Source organism: Rhinichthys klamathensis, unplaced genomic scaffold (genome assembly GCF_029890125.1).
Source record: "Rhinichthys klamathensis goyatoka isolate OS25496 unplaced genomic scaffold, OSU_Roscu_1.1 h1tg000056l_1, whole genome shotgun sequence".
Lineage (NCBI taxonomy): Eukaryota > Metazoa > Chordata > Actinopteri > Cypriniformes > Leuciscidae > Rhinichthys > Rhinichthys klamathensis.
Window position 1 is genome coordinate 3,842,678 of NW_026606601.1, and position 27,142 is coordinate 3,869,819.

General features: G+C 38.7%; 1 protein-coding gene across 9 annotated transcripts in view; it reads left to right on the forward strand.

Annotated features, from left to right (window-relative positions):
* Positions 1-27,142, forward strand: part of slc8a1a (solute carrier family 8 member 1a) — a 54,368-nt gene that overhangs the window by 9,613 nt on the left and 17,613 nt on the right. For 5 of the 9 annotated variants that reach the window (XM_056248698.1, XM_056248700.1, XM_056248703.1 and 2 more), the window contains exons 1-2: positions 4,004-4,367; positions 5,733-7,590. In XM_056248698.1, the coding sequence (XP_056104673.1) occupies positions 5,771-7,590 (1,820 nt within the window). In that variant the 5' untranslated portion in view covers positions 4,004-4,367; positions 5,733-5,770. Of the gene's footprint in view, positions 1-4,003; positions 4,368-5,732; positions 7,591-27,142 lie in introns of those variants that run through there. The other 4 variants (XM_056248702.1, XM_056248705.1, XM_056248706.1 and 1 more) reach the window with 2 other exon arrangements.

Here is a 27,142-nt window from a genome sequence, read left to right on the forward strand (position 1 = left end):
TTGCCGGTGACGCACGCCCATGGGGGGCGGGGTAGAATGCTGGCCCGTTTCCTTGACGACTCGCGGACAGAAGGCGGAGGTCCACAGAGCTCGCCTGTTGCGCGGCGGTTGCGCGGGCGCTTCCCAATCGAGGCCGATGCTATCCACGGCCTGAGAGAGCAGACGCATCAGCCCAGTCTCAATGCCGGCTCTCTTACCAGTGGTCTGGCGGGAAACGCTAGCGGAGGGGAGGTCCACGGAGCTCGCCCAATCCTCGCTATCGGCAGAGCCGGACAGTAACGGAGTACATTTACTTGAGTACAGTACTTAAGTACAATTTTGAGGGATCTGTACTTTACTCGAGTATCATTTTTGGGGAGTACTCATGACTTTACTCAAGTACATTTGAGAGGCAAATATTGTACTCTTTACTCCAATACATTTCTATCCATAACCGTGAGTACCCGAGTAAAAAAAAAAAAAAAAATCTCGGAAACCCTCAATTTGTTGTTTCCCTCTCAAACGTGATTGGATTGTGCAGGCGCCACTGATTGGGACAGCCTATCAGCAATCACTTTCAGCTTTCCGCCAAAGTCAACTCCATGGTCAGATTTTATATTCCACATTAATGTAAGCCAAGCATTTGGTTTGATGTTCTTGAGTATGTGGTGTGTTTAACACAGTCAGGTTCAAATGTGGCAGTGGCGTAGCCACGAGGGATTTCTGATTTCTTAAAAAAAAAAACTTTACGAGGCAAAATATATTTTTACTGATTATGTGAATTACACTGCGCAAACCAAAGTAGGCTACTACCCAGCGAATGAAGAAGGGTTGGCGCTCAGTCTCCACAGTACATAAAATATTAATTTTGTTTTATTTAATTTTTCCGGTTTGCATTTATGAGGAAAAAACAATGTTATGTACGTGTTCTCCGTTACGGACGTGAGCGCTCTGAAAGCGGCATAAAAAATGCTTTAAAACTTTCACAGAGACATCAAACAGAAAACACAAAACCTTTCTTTAACCTGAATTTCGTTTTGCATTAATTGTATCTTAATTTTAATCAATGTTTCATCAACCAATTGCCTGGGTTTAATAAATTAGAAGTAAATAGCAGACGATAGATAAGAAACGGAGGCGCCGGCCTGTGAACTGGATCTCGTCTCATAAATGAACCGAAACTCAGTGTATAAGGTAGCCTACTTGCCTCTGTTTATTAACAAGTGTTTATTAATAAACAATTAAAATATCTCCTTGCTATATTTTACATATTCATTATCATTCCTTTTGCCGGTTCTATGTGACAGCTTTTAGGTGCTTTATTGGCAGCGCCACCCTTACATGTGGTGTGTGTGTGTGTGTGTGTGTGTGTGTGTGTGTGTTGTCCCCGCATTTAAAGATGGGATTAAATTAAATAAAGCAACATGGTAAAAAGATGAAAATGACTTGATTTTACTTTCAATTCCTTTTACATTCTCCAAGGTATTAACATTAACATTTTAACTCCATGTAGGACGTTTCTGTGCATAAATGTAAGCACTGTGGCAGTAGATTAGTAATGCAATATTTAGAAAATCTACTCTTGTACTCTTGATACTCAAGTACTTTTAAAAACAAGTACTTTAGTACTTTTACTTAAGTAGACATCTGAATGTAGTACTTTTACTTGTACTTGAGTAAAATTTAGCAAGGGGTATCTGTACTTTTACTCAAGTAACAAAGCTCTGTACTCTGTCCGCCTCTGGCTATCGGATGCCAGAAGAGAACACGCCTCGGTGGGTTCGTCAAACTCGTGGATGGACGCGGCGGCAGGCGGCGGCCGTTGTCCGTCAGTGAGCGACTCGAGCGAAGCCGGCGAAGCAGGCGGGCGAACCGGCGAGCTTTGGCGGGCTGGAGATAGCTCGGGAGCGCGCTGGGCGCGGCGCTTTTTACGGCGCGGCGTCACGGCGGGCTGTGGTGAAGGCTCGGAGAATGATGCCAGGCGCGTCCTCAGAGTCACCATGGGCAAAAACTCGCAATGAGGGCATCCGCCGTCAGCGAGCGCGATAGCCGCGTGATCCTCACCCAGACAGGAAACACAGATGAAGTGTCGATCTCCATCGCTGAGCGGGGCGCGGCACGAGCCACAGGAAGGCATCTTTAAAAAGACGCTGCTCTTTTTGTGAGAGAAGTGTAAGTCGCGTCAAGTAAGCGAACAAACACTTCTCAACAGAGAAATACACACAGAGTATTTGAAAGGATATATAACGCCGGAAAGCGCAGCAGGTACGGCAGATGAAGGCGGCGAGGCCAGCGACTCCAGAGCTCGTCCCGCTGAAAGGCTTGCTTCGACGGCGCGGCTTCTCACTCCGGATCCAGCGATGCGTGTGCTTCGCTGAAGAGGTAAAAATCAGCTTGTATCAGCCTAACGAGCATATTTATAGGGCGAGACCACGCCCCTTCTGGCGGGACGTGACGATATGGGCGCGAATTGCCCCCATTGGTCATTACGTCACGCAGAGTCTCTCTCGATAGGCTGCTGCATTTGCTGCAGAGCAACCAATAGGCGCGCGAGCTGTTTCGCCTATGTTTGCTTGCTGCTGCAAAGCGTTTTGCATTAATAAAAAATTAAAGGATAATTTTTGGCTTCAATATCTCGCGGAAAAGAGTTTTTCCCCTAGCGTAAAGCTATTACGCAGTACGAGAGATACTCTCGTAAGAGAACTTTAATATTGAAAGGACAATTGCATTATGTTGGCATTATGTATAAAACCATAAGCTTTTGGTGATTTTACTTAATGAAAGTTGCACTAATACATTTTTGTTTTGCTCGCGCCGCTCGCGTCCTGTCTGTGTAGTAGACACGGTGGCGTTCTAATCAATTTTACACAAAATATTACACAAAATATACTTTAAAACAAACACCAGAGACCGCTTAGACAAATGTATCACGTGCTGAGAACGCTAACCTAACAAACACAAAATCATTCTTGTTTAACTTACCTCCGGGCGATTCATGATCAGAGTCAGAGAGCGGCAACCTCTTGAACCACCATCGCACTGGAAAACTTCTGCAGTCCCTAATTGGCCAAAATGCTCTGTTCGACTTTTCCAAAATCATCTACTCTTCCCTGTGACCTACTTTCTGTAAGACCTGAATTTTTGACATTGAATTTTTGACATTGAATTTTAGAAAACTGAATTTGACGTTCCGAATTTCTTCATCTTGAAAACTTGAATCCGTATTTTTTTAAACTGAAATTTTGCAGTATTTGAATTCAGAACACAAAAACTAGCTGTTTGAAAATACATGTCTATAAAATTCAGCCATAAAAACCTTTCAGTTTGTTAAATTTCAGATGTTCAATATTCGTTCCAAAAAAATTCAAATTCAGAACTATTTAAAATTCAGTTTTGTTAGATTACACTTGCAAATAATTCAAATTTACACAATTCAAATTCAAATCATTTTGTCATATTATTAGCTCCATAGCGGCACATATAAACCTCGGATGAGGAGCTACAGAAAGCTTTGTGAGACACCGGAAAATTTTCGCCGATATTAACAACTATAGCTACCAGAACAGCTTAGAAACTGCCTAACATCCAGTATACCTTAGGAACCAACCGCCTTCAACACCCTATTGACCACCCACACAATACCAGCAGGCAGCCATAGCAAAGGCCCACTTAGCACCTTGCACTGTTCTTTCTTCAGAAATGGTGAAATTATACACTTATCACATAAAATGTTGATTTTAATTTCATGTTTTTTTATAGTTAAGCAAGTTGTTTTATTTTTTTATTTATTAAATATTGATTTAATTAGCCTATTGAATTCTCAGTAGGCTATAATTATTTAAATATCGAATTTATGTTAGCCTAATTAATCAACTAGAATGTTAATCAGAAAATCACATCAAGGGGACAAATGTCTCTTAATAATGGAAAATGTAATTTCTGACATCTTTTATCATATAACTTAGAGAGAGTAGTATTGAGTTGTGTGTGTGTACTCTCAGTGTTATCAGCTCATGGGGGTCTGGCACGAAGCCACTGCACTTTCCAGCCATCCGAACACAGTCTCCCCTCCTCCGGTCAGAAATGCGAATCTGTACGGAAATCGGAAAATATGCTTGCAGCACTAGGAAAAGTAGCCTACAACTCTCCTCCGCACTCTCTCCATGTGCAGCTCTAAATGAATCGCGTGTCTCACACACAGCTCTCGTTACCGGAATGATTCAACTCCTGGGGGATGAGAGTGAACGGTCGCGGTACTTTGCAAATGAGCGCTGCCGATAAACGGTCCGGGTGACTGAGGTTGTTTAGCCGGAATCTCCGAGCGTCACTACCACAGCTGTATCTACATGTGGCGGCTTTCACATCTCCACAGCATTTCGTTTTAAAAGGTACATCTTAATGTATTTTGAACTTAACTATTTTTTACTATTTTTCAGACTGTCTGCAGGTGTATGTAAATATAGTGAATGTATTTGCCATGGATTATTGTAGCCTATAATGGATTGAATAGGGAGAATATAAATTCATTGTATTTGTTTTTTTTATTTATTGAGAGTTGAGATGCAAATGTCTAGAGCGTTTAGTTCAAACCCAGTTAATCAGATCTTTTGCACATCTTTCCATTCAGAAACCATCCTCCGTTTACTATAGCTCTTTCTGCAGTCTATTGCACATTTATGACATGAAAAACTTGTTTCTTTTTTGTTGTTATTTACTTTCCGAAAAAATAACCAGCCTAAGATGGTGTACTGGTTTGAGATGGTCCCACATCCTGGCCAAGCTGGTGTTAAGGTGGTTTAGCAGTCTGACCTAAAAATTGCATAATAGCCAACAGACCATCTTGACCATACTCGGTGACCTGTTTTTTTTCTTTCACTGGGGTTATTATAAGATAAAATATTCATTTGCATATAATTAAAAATGTATTAATGTTTTCTATTTGACGCAAAACAGCTGTTCTATAAATGTGTGTGTTTGAATGATTTTGGTGTGCAACATAATATCTGCCTGTCAACACCATTATCAAGCTTAACCAGGTCATCAACTTTAGAATTAATTAATTAATTAATTAACAGACACTCTTTTAAATTTCACACAAGGAAGAGTACAGGCCACAGGTAATCTCAGCTGCGCTGATATTCAGTACTTAAGCACAACTGTGAACACCTTATTGGTTATATAATACAGTTTTGTAATATATTTCAGACAAAAATTTTACCTATAAGTTTGTATATTTCTTCTTCACCAAAGAAAACGGTTAGATCAAACATTCATGTCACCAAGCAGCTCGCAGTCTAAAAACCGGTCTGGAACATATAAGTGGAGTTGAGTGACAACGGTTACACTCCCCCACTCAACACTTTCTGCAATCACTCTTGGCCAACTCTTTTTCAGGTTTTCCATTTCCTCGCTGTGTTTTCCCCATTCTGAGCGAACATGGAGTTAGAGAAAACACTGATGTTCTGATTTTAAAACAAAAAACGTTTCTTGCTCCAAGCAAAGTCCGCTTACACTCAGCATTGCTCGCATACTCAGGTCTGGGATGTTGTGAAAACAGACAAGCATGTATACAAATGGTGAAACTTCCCAGTGCCGTTACTGTAAACCGTAAATATCGAGCTCTCTCTGAACGTTACTCGGCCAATCAAATTTGAGCATCAGAACTAACTGTTGCTTCGTTTCTTTAATTCTGGTCAACCATTTTCCTGTTGTGTCATTCTTAACAATTTTCCGCACTTTTTCTTCCCTCACAGGCTACGGGAGAGCAGGAACAATATACCTCACTAGGAACATGGGCCAATCTGGGACTTCATTCTGTTTTTCTCTCGCTCTAAACCTCTTCATCTTCCTCTTCGTTTTCTCCAATGAGCTTATGCCAGCTACTGCAGGCGGCTCTAAAACAAGCTTAGATGTAGATACTTCTCCTAACGAAACCTCTTCACAAGAGACATGTGGTGGTAGTTTTGAGTGCAAAGAGGGAGTGATCTTGCCAATGTGGATGCCAAACAACCCGTCTTTTGGGGATAAGTTGGCCAGAGCCACTGTGTACTTTGTTGGTTTGTTCTACATGTTCCTGGGGGTATCCATCATTGCAGACCGCTTTATGGCTTCCATCGAGGTCATCACATCCCAGGAGAAAGAGATCACCATCAAGAAGTCAAACGGAGAAACCACAACCACTACTGTTCGTATTTGGAATGAAACAGTCTCGAATCTTACTCTCATGGCTCTGGGCTCATCAGCCCCAGAGATTCTGCTCTCCGTGGTAGAAGTGTGTGGACACAACTTTAACGCAGGCGAGCTAGGCCCAAACACCATTGTTGGAAGTGCAGCTTTTAATATGTTTGTCATTATCGGTCTCTGTGTCTCTGTGATACCAGAAGGAGAGCATCGGAAGGTCAAGCATCTGCGGGTGTTTTTTGTCACCGCTACTTGGAGTATCTTTGCATATACGTGGCTTTATCTGATCTTGGCGGTGATTTCCCCAGGTATCGTGGAAGTCTGGGAGGGACTGCTTACTCTCTTTTTCTTTCCAATTTGTGTCCTTTTTGCTTGGGTTGCAGACCGCAGACTTCTTTTCTACAAGTATGTGTACAAACGTTACAGAGTCGGAAAACAAAGGGGGATGATCATCGAGACCGAAGGTGAGCCGGAGCTCCAGTCAAAGGCGGATATCGAAATGGACGGTGGGATGCTTAACTCTCACGGCGAAGAGTTCTTAGACGGAACGGTGGATATTGAAGATAAAGACATGGATGAGGATGAGGCCAGAAGAGAAATGGTAAGGATATTGAAGGAACTGAAACAGAAACATCCGGAAAAAGAGATGGAGCAGCTGGTTGAGCTTGCCAACTATCACGTCCTCAGCCAGCAGCAGAAGAGTCGTGCTTTCTATCGCTGCCAGGCCACTAGACTTATGACTGGTGCGGGTAATATACTAAAAAAACATGCTGCGGACCAAGCCAGAAAAGCACTTGGCATCCATGAACTTCGCTCAGAAGTCTCAGATAATGATATTTCGTCCAAGATTTTTTTTGACCCTGGCACATATCAGTGTCTTGAGAACTGCGGGACTGTGGCTTTGAATGTGGTACGACGTGGCGGCGACTTAACTAGCACTGTGTCGGTGGAGTATCGTACTGAGGACGGCACTGCCAATGCAGGATCTGATTACCAGTTCACAGAGGGTGTTATATTCTTCAAACCAGGTGAAACCGAAAAGGAGATAAGAGTGGACATCATTGACGATGACATTTTTGAAGAAGACGAACACTTCCTGGTTCATCTCAGCAATGTCAAAGTCATTTCTGAAGGAACCGACAATGGGAACCCAGGCGCCAATCATGTGGAGACATTAGCTGGTCTTGGCCTTCCTTCAACAGCTACTGTGACTATCTTTGATGATGACCATGCTGGCATCTTCACATTTGAGGAACCAATGGTTCATGTCAGTGAAAGCATTGGTACGATGGAGGTGAAGGTGGCACGGACCTCTGGAGCCCGTGGAGTTGTGGTAATCCCCTATAAAACAACTGAAGGCACAGCAAAAGGTGGAGGAGAGGACTTTGAAGATACTCATGGCGTCTTGGAGTTCCAGAACGATGAGATTTCGTAAGTGAATTTTTTTTCTCTTAACTATTCAGTTAGAATGTATTGCATTGTGGTGCAAAATGGCAAACAATATCATGGATGGCACATGGCAGTTCTTATTTCCCAATTCAAAAGGGGAATCAACATAATCTTGTATAGTCGAAAACCCTAGTTAGTGTTCAACAAAAAGGATGGCCCACTTGCCTCGAGTCAGTTTTGGGCCAAGTGACCGAACTGTCACTTGTCCAATTGGATTAGCTCTAGGTTATCTCTTGCATTTTTTTAATTGTGTAAATGGATTTTATGGCTTCCAAAGTTAAACATTTGGTTTTCTGTGACATATGGAGATGATTGTAAATTCTGCTTGTCCGATCTTTAAACGTCAAATAGGTAAATTATCTGGTTGATGGTCATGTTTTGCTGCCTTGGTGTTTCCTGTATAATTATAAACTGTAGAATTTCTAGCTATAATTATAAATTTCCTATGTAAAGAACATTTAACATTTTATGGCCTGACCACATGCTGAAAAAATCTTTACTGTTGAGCCCTAAATAGTGTAATTAAAAATGACTAATTCATCAAAGTCTCCAAGTCATCCGGATGATTTTATCTCCTCAGTCTTTGTTCTTTGTTTGCCCACAATATGTTTCCTCCCTTGATATATCTGTTGGCTGTACGTTTTTTTTTTCTGGTTCATTTTCCTTTGCAGCCCTCCTTTTGCTTTCTTTTCACACTCTCATTTCCCACAAGCTGTGCTCACTCTTATGTTTCCATTTTGCTCTGTTTATTTCAGAATCTCATATTAATAAATCGTTTTTTATACAGTGTCTACTCCCAAATCTCCCAGTACTGCTTAAAGAGTGGCTTTGACATTGTTGTACCCATTGTATTCGTCAAAAGTGTGATTTAAGTAAGTGCATTGATATGGTCTGATTTACTGTATCATTATTTTATCGATAAGTCCTAGCAGTTGCACGCATTTCCACCTCAAATGTGGGCCTAATGTTCTTAGAGTGGCATGCAAAACTATTTAGCTGGATCAGAAGAGAGTAAGAGATACTTTTATTGCTTGAGGTGATTAAGTTCCTCCCATAACAGACCTTTGACACACAATAAAGGCTTTGACAAATGTGGTCCTTGAAGTCTGAACTGAATGAAAAAGCATCTGGTTTTGAAGTGAATGAGCTAAGTAGAAGCTTTCCACGAGTCGGATCTGCTTAATCTGTGTAGAGGCATGCCACAGAATGTCTTGGAGATCCAGAACTGCTCATTTGGGTGACTAATTACATTTCCATAACCATTGCAATGCTCGACTTGAGCTTGAGCTCAATCGCTAGGGCTTCTGGCAGAGAACAGGCTCTCCTCACCAATCTCGTCCTCTTCTGACACTTCTGGCACTCGGCCTCAGATCATTTATTGGTATGATCACATACTTGACAAGGTGGCCTGAACCCCAGATATTTTCCATGACAGGGAGGATATAAAGATAACAGATTTACTCAGTCAAAGATAAACAGCCCTGAATTTGCTCCAAGATCTTGAAATGGAAAAGCTCCCTTACTTGTGCTTATTTTAAGCTGATTAATGGGAAGACATGAACAAATGTAAACAGAGTCAAACGCATTGCTTTGAAGTAAGCAACCTACACCACGCTGATCTGGCTATGCCTACAGATGGAGTTCCATATATGGGCATCTCGACTCTGGATCCTGGATCCTATTTGGAGACAACTGGATGATTTTATATGGTGCTACGTCAAATCAGTGCCCTTTACTCGTAATTTAGATGGAATCAACCAGTTGGATTCTTTTGCAAAAGGAAAGTCTAGCAATAAATTAGTTTTTAGAGGTTAAAATAGGCCAGATGAAAAATGATTTAGCACATCCCATTTTGAAAGCCAAAACATCATATCATAGATTTGGCACTAAGGATGTCAATAAAGAAGTGAGATGAATTAGGACCCTATAAGACATCTCAGTGTTGGTAGTCAATTTATTTGTGTACACTGAAGTAGCCTTGTTTTCTCTTACTTGCTTTGGTTATCATTAGAGTAAATCTATAACTGGCCTCTAATCACTTGGGTACAAACCAGTCTTAAAAACACTAGAATTTAACACTATAAACACTAGTTTGAATTTGGATCCCTGTTAATGATGTATTAGCATTGAGTGTTTCTTCCTGATGGGGGGCTGTGAAAGACATGAGCAATCCATCTGTGTCCTCTTAGGGTTTTGTCATGCAGAGTAATGAATAAGTTTTAAATGTTAATCTGGCTGCACTTTAGGGCTGTGTCCTTATTTAGTTGCATAGTGTTTTTTTTTTATAAAGAACACAGAAATAGTATGTTAGGCATGTTTATCTTGGCTTATGCGAGACTGGACTTCATATAAACACTGTACATGGAGGGAACAAAATCTCTAGGGGGAGGGAATTTCCATCAATACTAGTTGGAAAATTCCGTATTGTATTTTCATTCGTGTAGGCTCTCAAAATAGTCAGAAAAACACTACAATTATTTTGAAATCCCCCAAAATATTTTTCTTTATTCACAGGCAGAGATTGTTTTGAATTGGTTAGTTTTTTGATTGGCTAAAAAAGTCTATTGATCGATTCTATTTTCCCCCTGTCTACTGCCTTTCACATATTTTGAGTTTTTTTACTGAGCTCAAGGCTGTTACATATTTCCGTGATGTCTGTCAGGTAATAAGGATTTTTAAAGTGTGGCCTTCCCTGAAAACGCTTCCAGCATCTTTAGTCTATTAAATTTTACAGTCAAATCATGCTTAGTTAGGGTCTTCAATAAGACACTGCGACATGACCTTTGTTATAAGGACACACTATGTCCATGTGCCCTCATGCACAGTTGCCAGAGTTCTTGCCTCTGCCTCCGGCTAATTAGATGACTCGTTTAGTGGTCATGTGACACTGACAGTGAACCTTGGGCAGTGCATCTCATATGAGCACTATGAAACAAAGACATGTGGGTGCAACTGATGAGTTGAGAAAAACGGTAGAAAGAGGTTGCTGCCCCCCCCCCCGATCTTTTACACAAAAAGAAAAAACATGTTCAATTAACTTAATTGAGGTAAACTTTTTCATGCAATAAAATTAAGCCTTGTTGACATTTTATTTTTTACTAATTACTTATGGATTTTGTAGTCGTGTACAAACTTAAATAAATTTAGCTGACTAGATGCAATGAAAATTACATAATGCTTCTCTGATAATTTATTATTCATCTTGGTACATTTTTTCCCCTGTTATACAAAAATAATACTGTGTGTTGTTTCTGTACATCCAGTTATGGTCAAAAAACTACTCACTGTGTCCCAATGTGAATGGATTAGATAAACACCCAATTTACAAATTAAAATGTATTGCATGATGTCATTGGCAATTGTGTTGCATTAGCTTATTTTAGTTAACTAAACTGAACAAGGCACAGAATTCTTTTTTGAGACTAGGTTTCTCTCTTATTATTGGTCTCAAGAACTATGTCCTGATTCTAGAAGAGAAGGAAAGATGCTCCCGGGTTTATCGTTATGTTTTTGGAGCTTGCCCCCCCCCCCCCACCCCCCCACCCCCAGTCAAGAGGAGGAGAGGGCACACTTCTGTCGCTACAGTCTTCTGCCAGCTCAGAGCTGCCCAGACAAACAGGCTGTCAGTTGATTTCATGTGACTCGTTGCACAAGGCAAAGATAGTGTCAGCAGCAGTGCACCATTAAATCACTGCTCCCATCTCTGCTGGGAATATTAATCATATTAGGTAGCCCCTTTTGGCCAGTTATTATCTTATGATCATCTATGACTAATTTAGATTATTTACAGAGGTTTCCGTGCCTGCCGAACGCTTGTGACTTTGTGTTGTACGTGTGTTTCCGAAATTTTCATTAGCAGATCCGCCTTTTTTTCTGAAATATCTTGATGATAGGTTCACAATAAAGCCTTTTAATAATATGTGGCCTACATGGGGAAGTACAGTAGAGGTTGGGTTGTGTAGCTTTACATAACGTAATATTCATGGCATTAATGCATTAAATGTTTATGATGCCGTACTGGCGAGAATGCTCTTCTACTTAAGGGAGGTCATGAAAATTTTATTAAATATGGAAAATGTGCTTTTTTTTCTGGTTTGATGACATGAATCAGCAGTTGGCTCACAGAGAGCCATCCACCGTCAGAATAACCCTCGGTGTCCCTTAAAGGGGAGTTTGTTCTTAAAGGATCTTGGTGAATCTCTGAGCATTACTTCTGCCTGTTTATTTTAGTTTAGTTCATTCGTGATGAAAACTGGTGATTGTTGGACAGAGAAAGTATTGTGTTTATGTTCACAAACCATCACTCAAAATTAAAGGTGTAATAGGTGATTTTCTACAGATTTTTTTTTTTTTTGTTATGCTGATTGAAAGTCTCCTCATATCCTGACAGCAATCACTATGTTAAGCGGTCTAAATGTATTTTTATTAATATATATCGTCTGTGGGAGGCGTAGGACCATAAAATGTTCCTTCAATCATTGCATTCGGTCCGAATGAAATGATGGAATGTGTTCCCTGTCAATTAACGTGTGTTTGCGTACCACTGCGCAGGCTGTTCACGCAGACATCATACGTCATCAGTGTTCACGTACAGTGTTTGCAGGCAAACAGCAACAACCTAACTTTCCTTCTGACAACTATAAGTGGCTCTGGCAATGGGTCTTCATTGAACAAGCAGACTCTCGTTGTGGAAACCCTGACGTGCAAGAAATATTATTACACACCGACACGTTTTGTTACACAACAGAAAACTTGCTCCATCTTGCTCCATCTAATTACACTTTTAAAAAGTTGTTTGCGATCGTTATTGTAGTACTGTTACTCACTGTACTGTAAAGTTTCTCCCCAGTGAATGACACATGATGTAATAACGTTGTCTCTGGTCGTCTCGCTTCTGGTCTGTGCGCGTCCATGTGTTTTGGTGGAGGCCTGGCTTTGGACGGTGATTTGCAGGGAGGGTGGGATCTTATGCTTTCAATGCTAGCAGGCTAAAGTTAGCATTTCCCAGATCACCTATTGCACCTTTAAGATTTCTTCATCACTACATAACATGTAGCACATACTTTGCGTTCCCCTTTAGTGTTTTTTTTTAAACTGCTGATGCTAATAATGATAGTGACATGCAGAGATAAATCTGGTTGGCCTCTTCAGTGGACCATGTCTTTGAAAAGTAGGAATTTTTATTTTATTTATTTTTCAGCTTATTTAAATTGTATTAAGACAAAATGAAATTCTGCAATATTTACCAAGAATTCATTACAAAAATACACACAGTGCATATACAATTTGTAATTAACAGCAGACGGATTGCAGCCAGGCCGCTATATAAATCACTCTATCACTATTCCCCTTCACGTATGTATGATAACAAATATGGTGCTTAAAATTAGAGCTGTGGAAAATCTCTGCAGAATTTCATGGTGAGGAGTCGAAGAGAATGTTAACAGTATTTGGGCCACATTAATTCAGCTATGTTGTTGTCGGCATAGAAACATTTTTGGGTCTGAAAATGATTTTCCTGACAGGTTATGGTTCGATTATTCTTATAGTCAGACCAGCTTTCAACCTGAAAAATGACTTCAAAAAGTTCCATACATGCTTTCGCCTCCCCCCCCCCCCCCCCATCTCTCTCTCTCTCTCTCTCTCTCTCTCTCTCTCTCTCTCTCTCTCTCTCTCTCTCTCTCTCTCTCTCTCTCTCTCTCTCTCTCTCTCTCTCTCTCTCTCTCTCTTTCTCTCTCTCTCTCTCTCTCTCACTCCCTTCAGTCTCTCTCATTTTCCATGACTTCAGCCTAACAGCAACATGAGGGCAGGCAGGAAGATGGGAAATATCCTCCTACAAACCATGGAAAAATGGATCACAATGACAGACAGCTATGTTTTCTTGCATGTTTTACTGTAGAGAGGAGAAACTAGCATAAATTAAATATATGTGGAAGGAGAGGAGAACTCTTATCCGCCGTAACCTTTATTTCATTGCGTGAGAGCATCGATCTGCTCTCTGGCTCTGAGATATGTCCTAGAAGCTTCACACAGCAAATCAAATGGCTCCCACAGTGTTGGGGAGTAACAAATTAAAAGTAGCAATGCTAATGTAGCGAACTACGTTTTCATTAGTGTGAATGTAGCTCAGTTGTTTTTAAATCAGTGTAGCTTTGCCAGTTTAGCCAAGCTCCTTTTTCCAGTGAGTGGTGTGGTTGTATGAAATGCTACATCGTTGCATTTATTTGATTTATTTGAATTAAAATATTTTCTATTTTAACATACTTTAAAATATAATTTATTTCTGTGATGCAAAGCTGAATTGTCATCAGCCATTACTCCAGTCTTCAGTGTCACATGAACCTTCAGAAATCATTCTAATATGCTGATTTATTATCAATGCTAGAAACAGTTGTGCTGCTTAATATTTTTTTTATAACCTGTGATACTTTTTTCAGGATCCTTTAATGAATAAAAAGTAAAAAACAAACAAACAACAAAAACAGCATTTATTTAAAAAAGAAATCTTTTGTAACAATACACCACTGTTCAAAAGTTTGGGGTCCGTAATTTTTTTTCTTTCTTTTTTTTTTAAAGAAATTAATACTTTTATTTAACATGTGTTGAATTGATAAAAAGTGATAGTAAAGATTTACGGTAAATTGTTCGAAAAGATTTATATTGAATAAATGCTGTTCTTTTGACATTTTTATTCATTAATGAATCCTGAAAAAAGTATCACAGGTTATAAAAAAAATATTAAGCAGCACAACTGTTTCTAACATTGATAATAACTGAGTTCAGTTATTAGAATGATTGCTGAAGGATCGTGTGACACTGAAGACTGGAGTAGTGATGCTGAAAATTCAGGTTTGCATCACAGAAATAAATAATTTTTTAAAGTATATTAAAATAGAAATACTTTAATTGTAAAAATATTGACCAATATTACTGTTTTTCTGTATTTTTGATTCTGTATTTTTAAATGCAGGCTTGATGAGCATAAGGGACTTCTTTCAAAAACATAAAAAATAGTTACGTTCCAAACTTTTGACTTTACTTTTTGTAATTACAATATATATAATATACATTTGCACATTTCTCTACCTTTGTAAGTGTGGTAGCCTGACAGTAGTCTAATTACTTAATATTATACCATAGCTTGTATCTTTGTAAGATTTTGAAGTAGTTTCTCAATGCTGCACGCACAGCAGCAGATCTGCCACTTCAAATTCTTGTTAAATTTGTTGACTCCCATTACATAATATAATGGCTCACCCTTTTTCTGCTTCACTCTTTTAACTTCAAAACCTGAAAACCATCCTGCAGTGAGGCTTATTAGGGAAATAACATGGAATGACTGAAGCCTACCGTGGTACACATACCTTTATCATCCTCTCATCAGCTCTCTGAATGACAGATTGTGTTTTCATGCTCATTCGCTCAGCGGCTGTCGGGCTTCCTGCCTGATATTCTTTTAACGCATTTCTTTAGGGGTGGGGGAAGATGTGTGGCTTTAATTATCATCTCTCGTTATTGTCACTGTCGCCATCCTCATCACAGACCTTGCCAGTTTGTTGTGGAGGAGCACAGATTGCATTTAAGTAGTCCAAAATAATACCCTCTCAAGTGTATCCAGGAATAGGTCTTGTTTTCTGAAGTGCTGTTATTTCCATTCCGCTTCCTCTCTCTCCTGATCTGTTCTAGGCCAGTTTTGTCCTTGGACAACATCAACTTAGCAGTAAGAATTCAAGAGGGAAATGTATTTTTCCAGACAAATTTCCTTTTTAATGGCACGAGCTTACCTCCGTTTGGGAGTTTTCTCAAGGCTGGTTCAAATCTATTGCGTCCTTTAGTAAAATTAAGTACCATGAAATGGAGGCAAATACTGCAGTATAGGGCTTGGCAATATATCAAATATTCATAATATATTTGTTATTAAGTTTATTAAGTTTAACTGCTCATTGGGCCATTCAATGGCATTCAGTATTTGTACACTACCATTCAACAGGTTTTTATGGATTCCTTGATGACTAGAAAGTTTTAATTTATTTGCAAAAAAAAAAAATTGTAATCATTTTTGAAAAATGTAATGTATCCTTTAAAAAATCTAACCTTTAAACAGTAGTTGGTAAATATTTTTAATAATTAATATATGTTATTTCATTGGTCCAAATTCCAAAATTGCTAATTCAATATCAATTTTTTTTTCTTAATGAATTTTTTTGTGACAAATATTATGATGAACATGCCTTGATTAACTCGATTTTTAGTGTGCTTTAGTTAAAATAATGGTTCCTCTTATTTAAAACTGAAATCACCTGTTTAAAGGCTTTTCAAAGCAAATACGCTTTTATATAAAATTGGCCTATATACAAAATTTTACACATGTAGTCCTTGAGAATATTAAGTCCATGGGTCTATAAATGGCAACAATAGTGGAGAATTTTGAGAAATATGATAATATACTTATGTATTTCCCCCCTCACAAAAAGCACAAAAAAAAATCTGGCAAAAATAATCACATTTGTAAATTCCTATTAGAAGCCAGTGCAGCGGCTCCTCTGCAATGTCCCTTAGGCTGGAAAATAAATGACTTCTGACTAAATCCAACGGCTGACTGTTGTCGGGCTGTGATGTATGTGACAGGGGACTTTTTAATGCAGTAAGTTGTTAAGGAACTTTTCCATATTTTCCACACGGGAATGACAACATTCCATCAGAAGCAGTGACAGAATGGAGATGGAATTATATTCTCCACTGGTTAATGGATGGATGACATTAGTGCCAGGCTTGGTTGAAACGTATGCTGGCTTTTCATCCATCTTCTTTTTATTCCATTCTAGTTTCGAAAGGTTTTTCCTAACAAAGAAAATGTTCACTCTTTGCCCTTATAAATCAACTTGGCTGTTCATGAGCTTTCTCCTACCACCTGTTCCCGGAAAGTAGTTGACATCTATGCTTCATTTAAATCTTTTTTTGCTCATGTATCTTTTCCAAATGCTTTGGGTTAGTTCCACTGTCAGGCCTGGATTTGTAAGCGAGAAATAACAATATTTTGCATTTCTTAAGCCATCGGACAGATTAGGGTGAACGTGGTAGACAAAAAGAAGAGGATTAGGAATGTAACCTGGTTTTGAAATTAAGCCATCTGTCCACCTGTCTTGATCACACTGGGTTGGGTATTTGTGTTTCTGGCATATCTGAAGATCTGATGTACATAATGTGATTCAGAAAAACGTGATTTTAAAACAAATAATCACTGGGCCTACAGCTCAAAGAATACAGCTCAAGATTTCAGTATTTACAAAATGACACGGTTCCGATTACAAAAGCCGTTAAATTAGGTAGCAAGGTCATGACACTTTTGCACACCTCAGAAATGTTAAACTGCCTGGAAATGATAACAATTCATGAGTCATACATATTTCTGTCGCCTTCATGTCAGGAGTAATCAGATGAAGATTAATGTCACTGCTGATTCATCCGTGATGTTCTATACCAGAGTGCATACGAGACACTGGATTTTATGTAGAGCGTGGCCTTTTATCGTAATACAACAAACTACGTCGGACACTACTCCCATTTTAGCTGTTAGGATACAAGTAGGAAAGATGGAAAGATTGTGTCACAGGAAATTGAGCATGTTAAGACGCCAGTAAATAAACCACATGTCCAAAATGATTCAGTATCTCAAATATTGACTGTGGTCACCCACACCATTGTCTTTACTTAAGGAGATTGCCATGGTTATTAAAAACCTTGAAATATCAGAAGTTTCTTCAAAAAAATGTTTTTGATGTGTTAAATTATGTTAAAATGTAGCATAATTTCTTTAAAATGTTTTAAAGGGGACCTATTATGCTCTTTTTCAAAGCCTTGATGTTGTTTTTGGGGTCTAATAGAATAGGTTTTCATGCTTGAGTGTAAAAAAATAACACTTAATTTTTTACATCATTTTACATAACAGCAACATTATGCACTAAAGAAAGTTGAAAATGTAAAAAAGCATAATAGGACCTCTTTAAAATGTCAAATTTTTATAGTGAATATCCATAGTTCTGCTCAGCTCAGAAATATGTTGTTGGTTGGATATTGGTTTTTGTGAATGCCCGTAGAGTAAAACGTGGCCACAAGCTAATTAGAAACAGTTTAATTGGAGGCATTTGTTCACTAGTATAATCCTTTAAACCTATTCATTCTCAAGACTGCAACTTGAAATTCTTATTCAGTGATCATGAACGACAGGAAAAGCCATGGAAATGAATTGATTAAAAAGTGTGGAAGCCCTTGTGTTTGTGATGCTCCTACAGAGTATTTTTGTGTTTAAATTTGTACGTTGAATGAGAAATCTAGATGGATTGATGTTGTGTTTATGCTATTTAACCAAATAATTTGTCTTGTCCAAAGGATTTGTGCAGATGCGTGTTTTATCATAACTGAGGTCCATTTTCACAGTATGATGCTCCGTCGTCTCCATCAGTTGATTACAGCAGTACAGAGCATGACATTTCTTCTGACACTCTTTTCCTGCTGTCTTTTTGTCCCCAAGCAAACACAGGTAGAAGTTCTTTCTGAAGCACACTAGACATTTCACTGCTGTCAAGTGCACTGTATAAACCTGATGAAAAAAAATCTGCCTGGAGAAGATTATAGACTCCAAAACTTGTGCGCACACTGATTTCTTTCTTTCTACACAGACAGATGGGATATAAAAAGGCTTTTGACAAATGTATGTGCCAGATTTGGGGAGCTGCTTGTTCAGTGCATCACATTTATATTTGAGCACTTTTGTGCCAAGTTTGATGTTGTCAAGAATGTTGGATGTGGACTTCTTGTAATGTTGATGTTTAAAGTTACTGGTTTACTTGCCGATGTGGTAACCTTTTTTTATTTTATTTGATTTATTATATTTGTATTGTATTTTTATTTATTGGTTTCAGTCGATATAGATTTTCAATCATCATTTAAAGTCCCCATTTAGTCAATTTTATTCCTTAAAACTTATCTTTGATCACTCAAATTACATATTTAAACGTTTTTTACTTGAAAAAAGTGCTTCATGCCTTAAAATAGCTTAAATGTAACTCTGCACTCTTGCCTCATTTAATAAACATGGTTCTATGAATAAGCAAATTAGTCCCGCCTCCACTCACTCACACCAGCTCAGAGATCCACTCGTTGACGATCACACATTATCCTGATTGGTTACAAGGTAGTTTGTTACGTCAGAAACATCAGCAATTTCAAACAGTGATTTTGAGACTGTCTTTGGTTCACTGCAGTTTTAAGGAGAAAATACTCAGCAGTGGTGTTGACTTATGAATTTACACATGGTTTGTCTTAAAGCATATTAAAAACACCACAGACATATAAACAACATTAAAAGCTTAATTTTCACCACAGGGGGACTTTAATGCTCACTTAAAGTAAAAAAAAATTACCCATATAATCTTTAGCAAATATCAAAATAAAATGTTTTTTACCGTCCATTATAATGTTGTGCTGCACTAGTAGCATTAAAAATGATTGTTTTTAGTGTTTTATTTGTAATAATATAAGCACAATTTTATTAAGTTTTAGCATCGGCACATGAAACCCCTATAGAAACCCTTTAGACTGGCACATTCATTAAAGCTGCAGTCCGCAGTTATTCTTTTAGGAAATATTACCAACATAATAATTTTCACCGGAAAATGTCATCTGAACAAGTAAGAAATATCCACTTTTGTTCTGGTTCTGACATTGCAGTAAATCGCGCTGATTAAATCTAAAAATCGCTTATCTTATCACGCAAAACCGTGCAAATTATACTTTGTTCTCAAATTGTTAATGTTAACAACGTCAGCATTGCGTGACTGCGTAATGTCCTTCCGATATTATCCTTGTTTTCGCATGGGTCCGGTTCCAGTCTCTTCTGTAGCCACTCCGAAGTCCGAACGAAGTCTTTTGCATTTTACAGCGGGTGAATCTGTTGTCACTGGTGATTGTCGTTTGAACCTTTCTGGATCCGCCATCAAATTGATAAGTTTAATTATATCAAGTGCTGTGAGAAAAGGCTATAAATCTCCACCTCCAACATCCTCACACGCAATATAGCCTACTTGCCGAGACTCCTCCTTTATGTGCACAGATGTGACGTAATGACGCAAAGACATGCTCGAATCTCCCACGGAAATCCACCAGTACCACTGGAATTAAAAACATTATTACAAGCTTACCGCTTTGAATCGAGCTACGGCAAGCAGACAGTTTTGAACACTGTCTGGTTATGTATTTTCTCAAATATGTATTTTGGATAATTTTTTAACCCAAAAAAAGCTACGGACTGCAGCTTTAAGTAAACAACATGTGTTGAGTTTGTTAATCTAATCTGATTTTAATTCAATGCATAAACAACTCAAGATTCACCTTGAATGGTGAGAGTCAATCTTTGCAGTATACTTGCCTTCAGATGAGGTTCTTGAGAGATTCTCTGCTGGGGTTTTGCTCCAGTGGAGGTCCTACTTGGACCCGCAGTGATTCCCAGGGCGAATAGTTCTTTTGCCTAGGGAAGCTGACCCAAACTCAGCTGCTCCCATGGCCCTGAATCTCCGTCTGTAGTTGCCCGGGGAAGGAGAACAGACAGAAGATGTCAGAAAATGATCTATTTCTGTTGCTTTGATGACAAAGAGGGCAGTAAATTTAATAAACTGACATTTAGGGTTATATTTTGAATGTTAGTTGATGCGTTGTGTTTTCTGTATAGCTAATACTGGCTGAATGTTGTCCAATATCTTATATACTTTTATTGGGATAAATGAGCTGAATATCATGGGTGTAGTACATTTTAGCATGTGTGTATTTGAGTGTGTATGGCTTGTCCCAGGTGTTGTAGGCTTATCTTGTGTCACAAAGAACACTCTAATCTCTAATCTCAATCTTTAGTGGCGTCACTCAATTACAGGACAGCTGATCAGCTTGCCTTGAGCAGAATGTGTGTCATGAAAGCGCAGATGATTTTATCTTCTCTCACCAAAAAGTCTGCCTATTTTTTACAGTCTGTAAAGGAGTAGTTTATATTTTCACCATAAATGACATTGTCATCATCATTAACTCAACCATATTTTGTTTTGAAGCTTTTTTCATTCATTTTATTTATTTTGTGAAACACAAATGAGATGTTAAGCATAATGTCCAAGTTGCTCCCATGCAAGGAATGTAGATGATTTATGAGCAATTATGATAAATTACTTGCGCTTTTTGTCATTTGTAAGTCACTGTGGATAGTATCTGTTAAATGTAAATGTTTATACTGGCATAAAATGTACCATAAAATTAGTTCATATTATTCCCCAAAATTATGCACATTCTGCCTAAGATCTTCTTTTCACTGATAAAAGAAAGTCATATTGTATCGGAATGTCATTGCAGAAATAAAATAATGATAAAAGTTTAGATTTTGTTAACCGTTCCTTTAAATCTTACAATATTTTGTGCATTATAAAGGTTTTTAAGCACTTTGAAGTTTTATCTTGTGTTTTTATCAATGAGTAAACATTAGTAAAAACATTACATTCAAATAAAATATTACATTAACATTCATTCATCTTCCAAAGCAGTGTTCAAAGTATACATTTTATCAATGTTTGTGTCAGTGTTGTTTTAGTATTATTTATATACTATTATAGTATTTATTAATCTTTTACATTTGTGTATTTTTATATTTTCAGGTTTGTTCTTGTTTTGTCATTTTTTTATATATATATTTTCATTTAGCTTTATTTTTATTTCAGTTTTTGTAATTTCAGTATTTTAATTTAAACTTATTTCAATTAGTTGCCAAGTCATCTAGTTTTTTTTTTTTTTTTTTTTTTAAACAAAAATTATTTTTAATAGATTTAGTTTTTATTAACACTGGTTTGTGTTCCCTGGGAGATAAACCCAAGACCCTGTAGCTACTTTAATAATATAAAGTTTAATAATATATGCCTGTATTATATATTACATGAAGTCTCTTAGAAAGCATCTGCCAAGATTCATCCTGCCTCTGTAAAACTGTGCGCTCTATTTATGGTGTATCCAGTGTTGCTATCCCTCTTTTATTCCCTCAGTCTCGTTCTCATCTTTCACCCTGTCGCGTGTCTTTCACAGTGCTGTAGATCTGGACCTGTGTCTGACAACCAGCCTTCACGCTTGTGTAATCCCTTCCACTAACTTCTGGGTTATAAAACGCCTGTTCGTTTTTCAATCAGTTCTTTCATATGAATGAACGCTGATCAGATGGCATTCTATTGTAATCACCGACAGGAAAAGAGAGGGAGAGAGCTAGAAACTTTAAAAATGGATCCCATCCCATTACAGATCTTGGAAGGGAAAGTAACAGTCTGTTCCTGGCTATGGTAACAATACACAGCAGGAGTTCATCATGATCCCCATAGGAGTCCTGGCTTTACACATCACACCGGCTTACTAAGCTATGGGTCTTCGTAGCATTCAGTCGTGGACTGGGGAAAAACAGCTAATGAATATTCCAGCTCACAGTCACCATCTGAGAGTCAAGAGCCAGGGGCTTTCTGATTTGAAAAGCGCTGGCGCTGATTAGCTTTTTGAGTGGAGAAAGCCTTAATGGCATTAAATTGGGTTTAAATGGGTCAGTCACAAACCGGATGAGAGAAGCGGCACTAAAAGTAGTCGTAGTTGATCATTTTAGCTCTGTATGCTTTCTTCTATAAGGAAGCTTCTTTCTTTCTAATTGCGTGAAGCACACGCAATTAACTCAACGATTTGAAACAGTGTTGTTAGATTTTCAATTTTCTTTTTCATTTTAGTTAAACTTTTACTCATTTTGTTGTTTTAAATTTTTATTAGTTTTTTTTTAATATGTCGATATAGTTTTTAGTAGTCCAACTTAAACTAACGATATGAGATGTTGCCTTGTCAAAGAGCTGAAATTAAATTATTTTATTTGATTCCAGTTAGTGTTTAATTTATTTCAAGTAATGAAAATATTGTTTTTTTTTTAGCTTTTAGTTTTAGTTTGGGTTAACGATAAAAACCCTGTTTTGGAGTTAAATAGATTTTCTCCCCCCCATTCACTAACATAGTATGAAAAAAACAAAAACAATAAAACTATGGAAGTCAATGTCAAACTTTGACTGTTTGGTTTCTCACATTTTTCAAAATATCATCTTTTGTGTTTAACAAAAACAAAGACACTCATAAATCTGCATCTCATCATTTCAAAAATCTGCATTTGTCCTTGAATATCTATATACGTACATTAACCTTGGATTTTCTGTATGATTTTTCCAGCTAGCTGCTGTCTTGTTTGTAGGTTTCTTTTCAAAATAAATATAAGAGTAAATAAGCAATGCGTCTATGCTTCAGCTGGCATGCTGATGCCTAGTTATCGGAATAAATATAATTGGCTTCCTGCATGTAGATTATTCATCACTTCCATCTCATGGATTTACTGACATAGTTCAGAGATGTATGCATGCTGTGTCATGTATATGCATGTTGTGTGTAATATTATATTAGGATCTGTAGATCTATTTGTGGTGATACCAAATAATATCAGGCACCGTTTATAAACTGAAAACAATGTGTCTTTGGCTTTTGCAAGCTGGTGTCACTGTCACAGTGATTTTCAAATGGCGCTCTGTGCTGCAGGTTAGGTCTGTCCTTGCCCTCCTGGTTTAAAACCAGCTGGCTTCTCTTTTACTCAAGCTTGAATTATTAACACAGACACACACACACAGTTGCTTCAACAAATTCTTGTTGTCTGAAGTTAACCCTACATCTTCATTGGTCATTATACTGTATAGAAGCATTCATGTGTATTGCGCACTAGCGAAGGTCATTGTTGATTTAAGCAACAGCTATACGGCCAAAGGCCTTTATTATGACTTTAGCATTTAAAGCCATATTTGTTACTCATATTTATGCCTCCAAACCAATATGATTCAAAAGCACATAACAGCTCAATTAAAACAAGAAGTTAAAAGCATAAGCAGCTACAAATATAAGCTATTTAAGGAACTTTTCATCAATTGTGTCATCATTTATTCACCCTCATGTTGGTCCAACCATCCATGACCATGTATTCTTTCTTCTGTGGAAAACAAAAGGATACAGTTTGCAGAATGTTACAGTGCATATAATAAAAGAGGATCGGGACCAGGGGCTGTCAAGCTCCAAAAACAACAAAAAGTGTTAAAAATGTGTAATTTTTTATTATTATTATTTATTTTTTATTCCTATTTTGCTCATTTAGCTTTATTTCAGTTTTACTGCTATTTTTTTTTTAGTTGCCAAGGAAACATTTCTAATGAAAAAACACATGAGGGTGAGTACATTTTTTTTATTTTTTTATATTGCTTTTAAAAATTCATTCCTTTTAGACTTCTGGTTTTTATTCCATTTTTATTATTAAACCTGCAATTTTTGTTCTCTGCTTGTTTAGTCAAGAATCATTGTTTGGTGTTGTGTGCAAAATGACAGAGCGGGAAATAAGAATAATTTGTGTATGAGGGAAAAATCCACCACTCTTCACATTAGTTTACTCTCCATATTTGGTAAGCATTGCTGCGGTAGATGAAGCGCCTCTGGATATCATCAAACATGGGGATGGTGTGCTGTGGATTGGACCATAAAATCAATTGATAGACTGCTTGTGTTGTTTTCTATACTGGCAGGGGGTCTTCTAACATAACTTATTTTGGGGTAAATTATTCCTTTAAAAGCATGTTGCCTCATCTCTACAACTTATTTTAAACTTAAGTAGCATTTTGTGTGAACAGCCCCTGAGAGAAAGAAAGTGTTTGGTCTTAGTAAATTATGTAAACAGGATGTCTGGCATTGTTGCTCAGGCCTTCCCATTTAACAAGCCGTAACACAACACAGTGCAGCATGTCTGGGGCTGGGCTCCGTAAACCCTGAGTGTACAGGGAGCTTACACTATTACATAAATCTATAGTATTTGTACGCAGACAATGGCACTGTGCTTTCTTTCATACGCAGGCCTTTGTCTCAATTTGTCCTTTTTGTTATTGTCATAGTTTATCAATCTGTGGTTTGAGTCATTGCAGACGGCCGGTCACAGAACTGAGACAGGTGGACAATCTTAAGAGCATGAGAGGGGGAAAGTCAAAATTATAATAATTATGTGCCTTATAAAATTGTTCTAGATTCGCTAGGTTTTCAAACATACAAAACAAGGGCCATTCGTGTTCTTCACATTCAATATCTGTAAACAATGATTTAGCTAATGCCAGCTTGATTTATAAATGTAGAATATTTTTTTCTTGTAACTATTCAATTTTTTAGATTATATTTTAGATTCAATTTTCTATGATTTTCTAGATTTAGATTTTCTCATTTCATCATAATATATTTTTTTAGCTTGTCCCCAGCCATTGTCTTAATCTATTAACAAATATTCGTATAAAAAAAAAATATATATATATATATGGAAATTAAAGGTAGTATTTTGTACAATTATAAAAGGTATAATTAGTTGGGTAACACTTTACGGTAAGGGTACATGAATTATCATGAATTCATGTATAAATTCATGCATGAATTATGCATTCATTCATGCATTAATATCTGATGAATCATCAGGAACTAACACAAGTTCAACGTTTTTCATTCATGACTTCATGACCTTAATTAAAACATTAACTAAGATGAGCACATCACCATGAATTATGATTTATTACGCATGATTATGATGTTTTCTTTGTTCACAGTTATGACACCATTAATAGCACATTGTTCATCAGTGTTTCAAAGGACCTAGTCACCACTTTAGTTGAGGGACCACACACATGAAGTCATTGATAGATAATGCTTAGTTAATGAAGACATAATGATCATTGATCCTGTGATTTTGTACAGTTCTAACATACACCTACTGGTGCTAGTTGGATACGTCATCAGTGAAGAACCCGGGGGCAACAGGTGTTTCGGGTCTTTAATCAACAGACACCATCGCCCGGGCGACCCTGCCGGGGGTGATCAGTCCCCGGCCTGTGTCCAAGTGGCGTGCTTATCCATAAACATAATGGAGCTGCTACTCCACTCCGTGTGCTACTCCACGGATCCCCCCTCCGGATCCACAGCCATCGTGAGGCTTTTTCGGCAGCCTCAGAGATGTTCTTTATGGCTCGTCTGCACAGTTGTCCTTTAACTCCAAGGAGTTTGAGTGTTCGGAGCAACGACTGTCCAGCAAATCCCCGGCAGCCGACCTCCACTGACTCACTACGTGCTTTCCAGCCGCTGCTCCTGTACTCCTCCACCAGCTCCACATACTTGGCTCTCTTACGCTCATTTGCCTCCTCCAATCTGTCTTCCCAGGGGACAGTAAGCTCCACTATGACCGCCTGGTCGACTCCGATGTTATCACCACATCTGGGCGGAGTGAAGTGGCCGTGATGTGATTCGGGAACTTGAGCTGCCTTCCCAGGTCCACTTGAAGGTGCCAGTCTCTTGCATTGGCGAGGAGCCCACCTGGGGAGCGTGGCTGCTGATGTGCTTTCTCCTCAGCTCTGACAAAGATGATGGTATGCTTGGAGGGATGCTGACTCTTACTACTATGAATCGCTGGGGTGATTGTATCTGCCAGAGCCCTTAGGACCTGGTCATGTCGCCAGCGATACCGCCCATCCCCCAAAGCCTTTGGACGCAGCTGAGGATATGCTCCAGTGTGCCACTCCTTTGGCACAGTTGGCATTCTGGTGAATCGACTAAGCCCCAGCGGTATAGGTTGGATGGGCTAGGTAGAAGATCGTACACCGAACTAATGAGGAACTTGATGCGCAGTGGTTCAGAGCTCCACAACTCTGCCCAGGTGATCTTACGCTGCTCGGCGTTCTCCCACCTAGTCCAGGCACCTTGCTGTTTCATACCGACCATCTTGGTCTGGCCTCCACCTCTGCCTGCACCTCGTCCTGCACCAACTGACGCTTCTCCCTCCCTCTTACTTTGTCATAGTGCGGCTTAGGAAAACTGCCCAGGCCTGCACGCCCCACCGCCACGCTGCCAACCAAGACACCATGCCTCAGCCGTGCCGCCGCTCTGTCCACCGCTTCCTGAGCCTGCCACTTCTTTCCCGTCTTAACGCAGATTCCAGCTGAGGAGACTGGCATCGGAGGAATCTCGGTACATCAAGACCTCCCGGGCGCCTGTGACCTTGAACTCCTCAGACAAGCTGCTGCTGGGAAGCTGCAGCTTGTTGGAATGGCCATAGAGGGCGATGTTACTTAGAGACTGTGGGAGCCCTAACCACCTCCTGAGGAGCGGACTGATGGTTCTCTCCAGTGCTTCTACCGTTGTCATTGGTACTTCGTATACGAGAAGGGGCCAAAGAAGCCTGTGCTGTTACATCCAGGTTTTGTACTTTCCTGGAAGCCCCGACTTGTCGACTGCAGTGAGCCAGTTCTTCATGTCGTCTCTGGTTTGTTGGAGAGCGGTTGTGTCCTTCATAGAGCTGTCAAAGATCTTCCCCAAGCTCTTGACTGGTCTTTATGTTACTGATGGAATCTGTGACCCCTCCAAAGTAAAACGGAAA